We start from the raw sequence: 13,764 nt of genomic DNA on the forward strand, positions 1-13,764 counted from the left end.
ATTTGGGCTGTCACACAAAAGAAAGTAGTAATGCTCTGATCCTATAGAAACGTCGTAAAACAGGCCTACCGGTTTTCTTTTTATCCCTTGCACAGATAGTGGTAGGTAGTTCCAGACATGTCTGTCCGGAGCTCACTGGGAAACAGAGATGAGAATATTTTATACAATTAGCAAGTTTGCTCTCGTGAACTTCAGGCCGGACCCAAGTTAATAGTCGATACAACGTTCCAAGTTCCTTGCAGACAGGCCATGCTAGCCCATGTGATTTATACAGCCTGTCAACCACACAAATCGACCCATCGACTAAATGGGGTCAGCCCTACACTCAACGGATTCTCCATTCACCGTGTCGACAGGACAGTGGGAGAAATAGAGGGGGGGGGGGGGGGGGCTTTTGCCACTTCGACAACTGGTGTGCTAACTAGAGCGTGGTGGAGGTGTCGACTCATTGTTCACCAGTTTTGAAATACATGGTCAAACGCTGTCCCTTTTCCTTCCAGAGGCTGCTTTTCAGGTTACCGGAGATTTTTATTCTGCATCATTAAGACACTTGATGCCCAACTTCCATCAACAAGCCCTGACCTCAACCCCATCGTACACCTTTGAGATGAATTGGAAATGAATTGGGCTAAGAGTTACGCCTAATCGGCCAAAATCAGTGCCCGACCTCACTAATGCTCGAGACTGAATGGAAGCAAGTCCCCGCAGCAATGTTCCAACAGCTAGTGTTTAGTGAAGAGCACTTTTTGTCAGTCCTGTCTGGTCCAGCGATGGTGGGACTGTGCCCATATGCGACGTTGTTGCCCGTGATGTCTGGTGCGGACCTGCCTTACAACAGGCCTACAAGCCCTCAGTCCAGCCTCTCTCAGCCTATTACGGGCAGTCTGAGCACTGATGGAGAGATTGTGCGTTCCTGGTGTAATTTGGGCAGTTGTTGTTGTCATCCTGTACCTGTCCCGCAGGTGTGATGTTCGGATGTACCGATCCTGTGCAGGTGTTGTTACACGTGGTCTGCCACTGCGAGGATCAGCTGTCCGTCCTGTCTCCCTGTAGCGCTGTCTTAGGAGTCTCACAGTACGGACATTGCCATTTATTTCCCTGGCCACATCTGCAGTCCTCATGCCTCCTTGCAGCATGCCTAAGGCATGTTCATGCAGATGAGCAGGGACCCTGAACATCTTTCTTTTGGTGTTTTCAGAGTCAGTAGAAAGGCCTCTTTTAGTGTCCTAAGTTTTCATAATTGTGACCTTAATTCCCTACCGTCTGTACAGGTGCATGTTCATGCATGGGAAACAGCATGGGAAACAGCATGGGAAACAGTGTTTAAACCCTTTACAATGAAGATCAGTGAAGTTATTTGGATTTTATTTTCCATAACCAAAAATATTGCATTTTCAGCTAGTGGACAAAACCGAAAGTACGAGAAGAATAGAAATAGGGCACATAGAACAGTTCTACATCTTGGATTTGCTTTCAATGAGAAAGACAGATCTATAACTCACATTTCTACGTGAATATGGTTGGGTCGCCCAAAAAAGTGATATATTCCAGCTTTAAATAAAAGGTTAAATACTACAGAAAGTCAGATTTTGTACAATTTATACAATATAAAACATACTTACCCACAAGATACTATACTACCCTTACAAACCAGAACAAAGGCTCGACAAAAGCTCTACTTGCGGCAGAAACATTGGGTGTGCGCGCTGCTGCTATTACCTACCACCACCAAATCTACTACTAAATCTGCCTACCACCAAATCTACAGCTCCTACCTACCACCAAATCTACAGCTCCTACCTACCACCAAATCTACAGCTACTACCTACCACCAAATCTACAGCTACTACCTACCACCAAATCTACAGCTACTACCTACCACCAAATCTACAGCTCCTACCTACCACCAAATCTACAGCTACTACCTACCACCAAATCTACAGCTACTACCTACTACTAAATCTGCCTACCACCAAATCTACAGCTCCTACCTACCACCAAATCTACAGCTCCTACCTACCACCAAATCTACAGCTACTACCTACCACCAAATCTACAGCTACTACCTACCACCAAATCTACAGCTACTACCTACCCCTACTACTAAATCTACCTACCCCTACTACTAAATCTACCTACCACCAAATCTACAGCTCCTACCTACCACCAAATCTACAGCTCCTACCTACCACCAAATCTACAGCTCCTACCTACCACCAAATCTACAGCTCCTACCTACCACCAAATCTACAGCTACTACCTACCACCAAATCTACAGCTACTACCTACCACCAAATCTACAGCTACTACCTACCACCAAATCTACAGCTACTACCTACCACCAAATCTACAGCTACTACCTACCACTACTACTAAATCTGCCTACCAGCACAAGAGCTACTACCACCATGCATATGGTTCTGTGTGTGTTTGACTTTCTTCAAAATGTAATTACAAGGTGTCAGAGTGTCATACCTAGGTCTGCGTCCCAAAATGGCACCCTATTCCCTATACAGTACACAATTCTGACTGGAGCCCTACGGACCTGGTCAAAAGTAGTGCACTACACAGGGAATAGGGTGTCATTTTGAACACATTCCCTATTATTAGCCTAAGACTCACTAGGTGAATTGAGGATAATTAGGACTGAACGAGGGAGTGTCTTCAGGTCTAACAGGTTATGCCACGGGAAAAGTCTCTGACCTGTCAAAGATGCGAGCCTCTTTCAGAACGTTGCCCAAGTTGATGTAGGCATCCAGGAAGTTGGGATCCAGAGTCACAGCCTGACAAACACCCATAAATACATCAAAACAGACAGGACATACTGTATTAGAAGGGTGTTAAACATGTCCTCCCAACACCAGTTGTATTGTGGAAATACTTCAGATTAATAAAGTTCCTTTTCAATTTAGAGTAATTAACACAATGCTTGGCATATTTATATACGTTTTCCCATGTTATCCACACCATTTAGAGTAATTAACACAATGCTTGGCATATTTATATACGTTTTCCCATGTTATCCACACCATTTAGAGTAATTAACACAATGCTTGGCATATTTATATACGTTTTCCCATGTTATCCACACCATTTAGAGTAATTAACACAATGCTTAGCATATTTATATACGTTTTCCCATGTTATCCACACCATTTAGAGTAATTAACACAATGCTTGGCATATTTATATACGTTTTCCCATGTTATCCACACCATTTAGAGTAATTAACACAATGCTTAGCATATTTATATACGTTTTCCCATGTTATCCACACCATTTAGAGTAATTAACACAATGCTTAGCATATTTATATACGTTTTCCCATGTTATCCACACCATTTAGAGTAATTAACACAATGCTTGGCATATTTATATACGTTTTCCCATGTTATCCACACCATTTAGAGTAATTAACACAATGCTTGGCATATTTATATACGTTTTCCCATGTTATCCACACCATTTAGAGTAATTAACACAATGCTTGGCATATTTATATACGTTTTCCCATGTTATCCGCACCATTTAGAGTAATTAACACAATGCTTAGCATATTTATATACGTTTTCCCATGTTATCCACACCATTTAGAGTAATTAACACAATGCTTGGCATATTTATATACGTTTTCCCATGTTATCCGCACCATTTAGAGTAATTAACACAATGCTTAGCATATTTATATACGTTTTCCCATGTTATCCACACCATTTAGAGTAATTAACACAATGCTTAGCATATTTATATACGTTTTCCCATGTTATCCACACGGTTTTAAGTGTTCTATTTGTGACACAGGTTGGTCACAAGTTGTAATGCTGGATGTTACTCATATCTGTTGAAAAGGGACTGACGCTAGACTGCAGTTTCAAGGAGACTGATTGTTGTTGTATTCTGTGGAACACTGATTCTGTGGATAGCAGCCGACAAGGTCTTGGCTTTCTGGTGCTGTAGAATTACGATGAGGACCTTCTCTGCGAAGGCCAAGCTAAAACATTCTCTCTGCTCCTGTTGCAACTTGAATTAAACAAAATAGATTTTCTGATTGACTATATCCACCATTGCGCTCGCTTTTGTTCACCTAAAACAATCCCCTTTAGACCAGTGAACAGGGACAGAATATTCCACAGTACTCTACTTAAAATGTTCTCAGACATTAATAGTATTGTGTGTGAATTATCAAATGTTTCAGCCCAGACATGTATCATTAGTCAGTGACACTCGACTATCCTGGTCTGTCCTTTGTTCTTACATCATCGGCTGTGTAGTAAAGTCTCACCTTCTCAAAGTGGTGTATGGCCAACCATATCTCTCCCTGGGCGTTGAACACACAGCCCAGGTTGCTCCACGCCACCGCAAAGTTGGGCTGAGTCTCAATAGCCTTCAGGTAACACGCCTTTAATGGGTTAACAATCAAAACCAGAGGAGAGGAAGAGTAGTGGTAGGAGGAGGGAGAGGAAGAGTAGTGGTAGGAGGAGGGAGAGGAAGAGTAGTGGTAGGGGGAGGGAGAGGAAGAGTAGTGGTAGGAGGAGGGAGAGGAAGAGTAGTGGTAGGAGGAGGGAGAGGAAGAGTAGTGGTAGGAGGGAGAGGAAGAGTAGTGGTAGGGGGAGGGAGAGGAAGAGTAGTGGTAGGGGGAGGGAGAGGAAGAGTAGTGGTAGAGGTTGTAAAAATCAAATAAAAATGGAAAAAAAAATCAAATAAAAAAGGGTAGAAGAAACAGAATTAGTGACCGTTCTCAACTAAAGCAAAAAGTGAGTGCGCAGCATGGGCTCGCCTGCGCTGAAATCTGCGGCGCTAAGCTGCCTTGCTTATTCCTACGCTGCGCAGATCCAACCAGCACCCACACGCAGACCGACATTCTGCAGTTATCATCACGGCCTCTTTCACAACACGAGGAACCGAAACGACTAGACACTACTAGACTTTTCTTCTGTTTTGTTATGAAAATGTACAGCCCTTAAGCTGCTGATATGAGTGAAGGAAAATACCTAAATGATATTCAAATGTCTAAAACAACCAGTAACTTGGTTAGTTGCAGTCTATTTGATAGCTGTATCTCTCACAACCTTGAATGGCGGGTGCTGCGTGCAGGTGGAGGTCCCTGTAATGCGTGCGCACAAAAATCTACGTGGGCCGGGCGTGTCCTAGGTGTGTGTCTGACTACAACCAAAGTCACCCCGCACGCCACCGACCCTGCTGCTGCTTAGCAACACAAGGTCGTTGTTCGCCGCAGCTGCGCTCGCTGACCCCGGCCGCCTTGCGGACCGGCTGCAGACCCAGAGTCCCGGGAGACGCCCTGCTTACCCAGACTGTCACACTCTGTACCCACAATGCCTTTCAGAACCAACGTGCAGCAGGGGAGAGGGTTGGGGTTAGAGGTCATTGAGACCGCAGCCAAGCGGCTGATTAGATAGAGGGGGAATACAGAGAAGGGGAGTTTGAAATGTAGGGGCATCAAGACGGCCAAGTGTCTGACACCCTAAGAGGACAGGAGAGCTGATCTACCACCAGAGCCCAGGGACTGCTCTGCAGGGCAATGAGGAAATAGAGGAGTTGTTTTAGAGAGACAAATTGTGTCCTGTTGGAGTTTGGGGGTACGCTGGGTGCCAGGCTGACAGAGGGCGTCAGGGGGAGGGTCTGTACCCAGCAGGCCGGGGGGGGGGGAAGCGTCGCTTGAGCCTGAGGCCTTTTTGCCCTTGGAAGGTTTGTTCGCTGCGCAGCCCCTGCGTTACTGCACACTCACAGCGCAGTCTGCACCATCGGCAGAACGCTGCAGCTCCAAAACCAAGAAGGAAATCAAATCAACAGGAAAAAAAACGCAACCAACAAGTCAGAGTTAGATGGTTCTTTTTCTTTAAATTCATATTTTCCCTCTAATTGCTTCCATGTTTGGTATATTTTTGGAATTTATCGATATAGGTTTTGGCCGTTGTTGTCATGGTAATTTAAGGTATTTAAAGGAATGCTTACTGTACTTCTCTTTTTGTTTTTGTTTGTTTTACTGTTCTTTTCTTGTTTTGTTTCTCTGCTCTTCAGAGGAAGCCACAAGACAGAGGCATGACGTAGTAGTTCGTGGGGTTTTCTTTTGCTGGCAGTTTACAAACCCGTTACCACATTGTTTGGACTTTGTCAGAGGGGAGGGCGGCAGCCTCAGCAGCTGGTGGTTGAGGACTGATGCTGCCCTAGTGATCCGTGTTTCAGCCAGGGCACCTAGGGTACGGTAGCAGGAGTAATGTCATCACCCACCTGAAACAACCTTCTAAATAACATCATCAGTTGTGGAAAAAAACCCAAGAGACAAAATAAAACAAGAGCGTTAGTAAGAGTTGGCAAACAATACATTTTTTTTCTTCCTCTCATATGAAAATTAAATAAAACATCCCAAGAAATAAACAGCACAAAAATAAGACAACCTGCTCTGTTAACATTCATGTTTATTTTCCAAGGGAAAAAAGTGATGTTTCGGGGGGTGTGGGGGTTGGCACGAGGGAAGAAAGGCTTCGATAAAATGTGTTATCAACCACTAATATTAATAGTTTGGCCAAGCTAGGAGAAAGGATAACTAGCTTGATCTTCATCAAATGAACTGATGACATTTCTTTGGGAATAATATGTCATAGCATACGCTCTCCTTCAACCTCTTCAAAAAGGATATTTTTTTTTTTATTATGCTTGGTCTTTTCTTTGTCCTGTTGTGCTTGAATCCTGGCCAATGGGGAGTGAGAAGAAAAGCCTTGGCTGTGTAATGTTTGGACATCTAGAAGCCTCCATAGGTAGCTCTGAAATAAAGAGGGTTTCTTTCTAACCCAGCCAACTGAACGCGGGCGGCGGAGTGCAGATTGTGAGCTGTCTGCCTGACGCAGCATCAGACTGTACTACGGGCTCTTGTAAGGAGGGGTGTATGTGAGAGATAGGGTATGAAAACGTGGTACAGTCCTGACTATTCTATTAACCCACTCTTACAGCAGGGGCAGTCAGATAAGATAACCAGTAGGGGGGTGGAGCCTCTGATTGGGGTGTAGCTGGGGTGTCAGGAAGGCAGCTCTTAGCGCCACACTCCACCGGACCTAGCGAGCGCGCGGGGGGGAGGAGCAACAGCGCAGGGATGGCTGGCCTGGCAGCTCCCTGGAGCTCCTCCCCCTTCTGGCACCAAATAAGATAGCCTGGCACCAGGTCACCTAGCAAGATGTCAACTCCACAGCTCCAGCTTTCACCCAACCCAGGGAAGGTATAGATATCGTATCGGGGAGATGAATAGAGATATCACTAAAAAAAATAGCCAACGTATGCATGGCTTAGAGGAGGTAAATAAAGATGGAATGACAGGGTCAAAGGGCAAGACTAGCAAATCTGCATGGGTACGGAGTAGTGGGAAAACTGGACTGACTGACAGAGCTGTCAATTGGTTGTTAAATAACTGGAGTAATGTGGTTTGGTTAGAGGCCATCTTATCTGTTGCATTGCAGAGATGAACTATCTTCATCAGTTCATTTATCCTTCCAAGACCGAGCCAGCATTATCCCTCCAAAACCACCTTCGTTTTTTATCATTTCAGGAGTTTTTAAATGGGAAGAGAAAAAGAAAATCCATATCAGAACCCTCATTATTGCTAGCCATTTGAAAAGCCCAGCCTTTCTTCCTGTGAGGGGAGGGGAAATGACCTGAGGTTGAGAGGTCAGAGCATTGTGAGAGGAAGTAGGGGAGTTGTGTGGGGGTGTTGGAAGTGGAGCTCAACAGGAACAAAGTATAAAGCAGTCTGAAAAGTCACTTACAGGGAGAGAAAAAAAGGGTTTAATGGGTTGGGGGTCTAGAGAATCACCCCCCCCTGAAAAAAAGGCCTCATAAGAGGAATTGGGAATCTGCCCAGAGCCAGGGTGTACTGGGGTGGGGCCTGCCAAGGCCCAGGGCGATATGGCCTGCCCAAGGCGTAGTTGGGGGGAGGGTGGGGCCTGAGATTGGCATCAGGGACAGAAAAATCACACTCAAGTGAATGAGTGGGGGGGGGGGATAGAACTGACAAACAAAATATCTACAAAGAAATCAAAGTACAAAGTAAATTTTAAAATAAAAGATAGATAAGCAAAAAGCTGTGCCGGTGTCAAGCCCCTGGAACATACCTTAGCCTCTTCCAAACGCCCCAGCGCTTTCAGCAAGTTCCCCAGGTCGCTGCGGACACAGTACAGATCCTGAGGGACAGGAAACAGATTAGAAAACGCACTACCAGACTGACTAACACATGTCATTTCAGATCTACACCCGCATTGACATCTGCTAAATACGTGTATGTGACCAATAACATTTGATGTCAGATTGGGGCAGCTTGCAGGTGCAAGACATGTTCAGAGTCAAGGTCTGGCAGAACACCAAAACATTGGGTTTTGTGCTGGGTCCAAGGTCTACTCACAGGGTTGTACTGTAGGGCTGAGACGTAGGCCTGGACGGCTCCCTCCATGTCCCCCGCTGCCACCAGGGCTGCTGCCAGGTTGATGTACCCGTCGATGAAGTCTGGTTTCAGCCGCAGGGCGTGGCGGTAGTGCTCTATAGCCTCCTGCAACTGGCCGCGCTCCTTGTAAACGTTGCCCAGGTTGGAGTAGGCCTCAGCCAGCATAGGATTCTGCTTGATGGCCAAGGTGCTGAAGTGGGCAGATCTGGAAGGACGGAGGGGTTGGTCACGAAGCTGGTAGGCAGTACTGGAGAGATGTGGTGGTGTGTGGTCCAGGCTGGTAGGCAGTACTGGAGAGATGTGGTGGTGTGTGGTCCAGGCTGGTAGGCAGTACTGGAGAGATGTGGTGGTGTGTGGTCCAGGCTGGTAGGCAGTACTGGAGAGATGTGGTGGTGTGTGGTCCAGGCTGGTAGGCAGTACTGGAGAGATGTGGTGGTGTGTGGTCCAGTACTGGTACTTTGGTCAATGGGAGATCTCATTTAGTAACACGCTAGCTGGTGTGTTGTGAGATAGTGGGATGACTAAATGATTGTGTGTGTGGGGGGGGGGGTAAAACTTATGTTTCATTCAAATCACTTCCGTGTGCTTATAGTACATAGTAAGAGCAACAAGCCAAAACAGCAGAGAAAAACAGCGAAATCCAAGCCGACAGCTGGATCACCTGTGAGAAGAGAAAACAGCCACCAAACTCTGTAAGAGTCATTTTAGAGAAGCATGAAGATTACTGACAGACCAGCTGCACAGCCAGCCATTCCTTACTCCCCAACACCACAGGTGTAGTAGTAACATGCACTGTAGCAGCCAGAGCGCTGTGGGCCCAGTATTCTCTCCAGACTGACTGCAGTGTGAGCTGACAACCCGCGCTGTCCACCTCACCTGTCGAGCCTGCGACACTGGAAGTGGATGGAGGAGAGCAGCAGCAGCACGCCCGTGTTGTCGGGCTCCTGCCTCCACAGCTGCATACAGTGGCGCTCGGCAGCCTCAAAGTCACCCGACTGGTACTCCCTGTGCGCCAGCTCGGCCAACCCTTGGAAGGAAAGCATACGTTGTTTTGTCGGTTCTGTATCACCAACACCCAACAACCCGAGGAGGGGGGAAACAACACGTTAGAAGAGATGGAAGAACAAGGACAGAGACAAAATAATAAACAAGATTAGGTACTTGAGAAATCAAATGAGACTATTTATAAAATGCCCTTGGGTGCTAAATAAACTGCACCGTTGTAGATCAATCAATAGTTTAATGCAAAATCGCTGTGTAGCAATGGACTGTCAATCACAGGGTATTAGTCATGTTTTAGAGACAAATATGGGGCTACAGGTCAGATAGCTACTGTTATATAGGCCAAGAAGTCAACCGTCCTTGAAAATAGCAGCAGGCATTCTTCCTTTGAAAGATACACTACATGACCAAAAGTACATAGAGTACTTTTGACCAAAAGTACATAGAGTTGGTCCCCACACTTCACAGCCTCCACTCTGCCACTAGATGTTAGAACATTGCTGCCACATTCAGCAACAAGAGCATTAGTGAGGTCGGGCACTGATGTTGGGCTCGCAGTTGGCGATCTAATCATCCCAATGGTGTTCAGTGGGGTTGAGGTCAGGGCTCTGTGGTGGTTAGTCAAGTTCTTCCACACTGATCTCAAAACCATTTATGGGTGGACCTCGCTTTTTATTTTACCTTTATTTAACTAGGCAAGTCAGTTAAGAACAAATTCTTATTTTCAATGACGGCCTAGGAACAGTGGGTTAACTGCCTGTTCAGGGGCAGAACGACAGATTTGTACCTTGCCAACTCGGGGATTTGAACTTGCAACCTTCCGGTTACTAGTCCAACGCTCTAACCACTAGGCTACCCTGCCGCTTTGTGCACAGGGGCATTGTCATGTTGAAACAGGAAAGGGCCTTCCCCAAACTGTTGCCACAAAGTACAAAATAGTCTAGAATGTCATTGTATGCTGTAGCGTTAAGATTTCCCTTCACTAAGGAACGTAGCCCGAACCATGAAAAACAGCCCCAGACCATTATTCCTCCTCCACCAAACTTTACAGCTGGCACTATGCATTCGGGCAGGTAGCGTTCTCCTGGCATCCGTCAAACCTAGATTCGTCTGTCGTATTGCCAGATGGTGAAGCGCGATTCATCACTACAGAGAACATGTTTGCACTGCTCCAGAGTCCAATGGTGGAGAGCTTTACACCTCTCCAGCCAATGCTTGGCATTGCACGTGGTGATCTTAGGCTTGTGTATGGCTGCTCGGCCATGGAAACCCATTTCATAAAGCTCCCGGGCAAACAGTTCTTGTGCTGATGTTGCTTCCAGAGGCAGTTTGGAACTCGGTAGTGAGTGTTGCAACAGAGGACAGATGATTTTTCCACTCTACACGCTTCAGCGGTCCCGTTCTGTGAGCTTGTGTGGCCTACCACTTCGTGGCTGAGCCATTGTTTGTCCTAGACTTCCACTTCACAATAACAACACTTACAGTTGACCGGGGCAGCTCTAGCTGGACAGAAATTTGAAACTGACTTGTTGGAAAGGTGGCATCCTATGACAGTGCCATATTGAAAGTCACTGAACTCTTCAGTAAGGCCATTCTACTGCCAGTGTTTGTCTATGGAGATTGCATGGCTGTGTGCTCGATTTTACACTTGTCAACAGGTATGGCTGAAATAGTCGAATCCTTTAATTTGAAGGAGTGTCCACACTTTTGTATATATAGTGTAGCTAACTAGCTAAATGATTAGCCGCTGTTAGTTATATAACAGTCAAGAGCAGAAGAAAAATTGTCAATTGGGATTTTAACTAACGTCAGTTAGCTAGACAGTTCTAACTAGCAAATGTTGATAAGCTTCGTTATAAGCATCAACATTTGCTAGTTAGAACTGTCTGACACGAAATATTATGAAAGACGCAATGTTGTCCGATTAAATGAAAATGGACCAAAGTAACGTACATAGCTAGATGAAATGTGAGGTGATTGTTTACTAATGTACGCTAGTTGGCGGAAAAACAACCCATCAACATCTAACGTTCGCTAACCAGCTCAAATTAGATTGATGCCTAAAAATGTAAAGGGAAAACTAAACGGTCTATAGACAATAGTCAATAAACACAGTGTCAAATAATTATCCACGTTACCTAGCTAAATTTCATTGTATCAAACGTTGGGGAAGATAACTAAAATGTCATTTTGCTAGATTATGGTCAAGCTTGCTAATACAATAACATCCTTCGGGCTTCATGTCTGGCGGGTTCTACCTACATGATCTGTGTTGTGTATTCACACAACATATCGCTACATAGCCACACCTGGCTAAGTGACATGCTATAATTGAAGTTGAAGCAACATTTGGATTATTTACACGCCGGCATAAAGTTTTTTTTTTAATGGTTCTGCAAGATGTTAGCAGACTCGTGTCATGTTAACGTTAGCTAGCTAGCGAGAGTTCTACCTGTGCTGTCAGCCACGTTTCCCACGGAGCTCGCCATCTCCTCGGTCTTCGAGTCTTGCACGGTGGTCGTCAGTGTTGTGGTTTGATGATATCAAATTAAGAGAAACGTTTAATTATAGGCGTCGATTGGTCGACGTTTCTTGAACTGTTGCTAGCTAAAGCTGTTAGCCTAGCTATGCTAACCAGAGTCAATGCTAGCTAGTCAAGAAGAAAGCCACTCTCTTTTCAAGAGTTGGCTAGCTCCTAAGCGATTTACTGTCCTTGTAATATATACGTCTGACTGCTAACAATCAACGTACTGCTACAGGACTCAAATAATTATTCCTTCAAATTCGCAATCATGAAGTGCTGCTTCGTCTTCAACAAAGCGACTCAAGGGACACAAAATGGCGAATGAGCCTCAGCCAGGGACACATTTTTTGACAGAAAATAGATCCAATGAACATAATAAATCCACAAACTATACAGAAAATGAGCGTAATTTATTAACATTTTGATGACATATGAAATGTTCATTCATTATTCAAAGAGTACAAACCCAACGTTTAAAAACGAGTATATGCAAACTTTTTGTAAATAATCATTTTTAGTGCGGATGGATACATAACCGCAGTAAGGTTTTTTGTGACGCATGTGCACTGCGGCAAATCGAAGGCGAAGAGAATGTTCTGAAAGATGACGTTCATTTCAGGGTTGTGAAGAGAAACTACGGCATTTAGCAGATGGAGAGACTGAATTGTTATGACATTGATTGAAAGACATACAAATGCATGTGTTTGTTGGCTAACTAGAAGTAGTTTAAACTTGTCTGGGTAGGGCTGGATGCATAGTGTTTGACCGTCGTTGCAACATGATGGAACGATTGCTGCATATTCATTCTTTTCCTTTACCCCCTCTTTGAGAATTGTTGTGTTCATGTACAACTAAGTAGTAGGTCATGTACAGTGATAGTGCACACTTTGGCAAGGTGAGCGCCACCGACTTTAGGCATTTATTTTTTGTCCACGACCAACAGGGGGCAATCGCCACATACCTTTTGATTCATTTTTTAAATTTTTATTTTCATTATTATTTCATTAATTTCATTATTGTACGGAAATGTCAAAAGGCCGAGTGTGCGGTTTTCGCTCCTTCCTTTTACTTAATTAATGAATGGGTAAGGAACTCCCCACACATGGTTGTCTTGGGCTTAATTGAAAGAAAAAAATCTAAAACGTGGAGACACCATAGGCCCTCCATGGAATGAGATTGACACCCCTGATGTAAACGCTCTGCAAGATTGTCATGCACAGCCTATTATTATTATACCATACATGTTTATTATTATCCAATTACACACAGCTGTGTATATCCATGCTATGTATATCCATTCATGCATAACCATGTCATGTTGAACTTTTGACTGTATTTGTGGCTAAATGTAAATGTGAATACATGTTTCTCACCAGTGGTGTAACATACTTAAGAAGTGCTTTAAAGTATTTTTTGCTTAAGTGTTTTTGGGGGGGTTTCTGTACTTTACTATTTATAATGTTGACTACTTTTACTTTGACTTCACTACATTCCTAAAGACAATTTTGTACTTTTTACTCCATACATTTTTCTTGACACTCAAAAGTATTTTTTATGCTTAGCAGGACAGAAAATGTTCAAATTCACACACTAATCAATAGAACATCACTGGTCATCACTATTGCCTCTGATCTGACGGACTCACTAAACACATTCTTTGTCAATTATTTATGGATGTTGGAGTGTGCCCCTGGCTATCTTTAATTTTAAAAGATTTTTATAAGGAATTTGAAACTATTTATACTTACATTTTTTGGTACTTATGTATATTTTAGCAATTACATTTACTTTT

At 44.3% G+C, this 13,764-nt stretch overlaps 1 protein-coding gene across 7 annotated transcripts in view; it reads right to left on the reverse strand.

Moving 5' to 3' along the window:
• The window catches only part of ogt.1 (O-linked N-acetylglucosamine (GlcNAc) transferase, tandem duplicate 1), a 36,280-nt gene extending 23,987 nt beyond the window's left edge, over window positions 1–12,293 (reverse strand). For 2 of the 7 annotated variants that reach the window (XM_029659292.2, XM_029659291.2), the window contains exons 1-6: window positions 11,901–12,290; window positions 9,323–9,506; window positions 8,408–8,651; window positions 8,121–8,189; window positions 4,283–4,399; window positions 2,704–2,783 (exon numbers count right to left, since the gene is read on the reverse strand). In XM_029659292.2, coding sequence (XP_029515152.1) covers window positions 2,704–2,783; window positions 4,283–4,399; window positions 8,121–8,189; window positions 8,408–8,651; window positions 9,323–9,506; window positions 11,901–11,937 — 731 coding nt within the window. In that variant the 5' untranslated portion in view covers window positions 11,938–12,290. Of the gene's footprint in view, window positions 1–2,703; window positions 2,784–4,282; window positions 4,400–8,120; window positions 8,190–8,407; window positions 8,652–9,322; window positions 9,507–11,900 lie in introns of all 7 variants that reach the window. The other 5 variants (XM_029659294.2, XM_029659293.2, XR_003863634.2 and 2 more) reach the window with 4 other exon arrangements.
• Window positions 12,294–13,764: the final 1,471 nt, after the last annotated feature.

Source organism: Oncorhynchus nerka, linkage group LG5 (assembly GCF_034236695.1).
Source record: "Oncorhynchus nerka isolate Pitt River linkage group LG5, Oner_Uvic_2.0, whole genome shotgun sequence".
In the NCBI taxonomy this organism is placed as follows: domain Eukaryota; kingdom Metazoa; phylum Chordata; class Actinopteri; order Salmoniformes; family Salmonidae; genus Oncorhynchus; species Oncorhynchus nerka.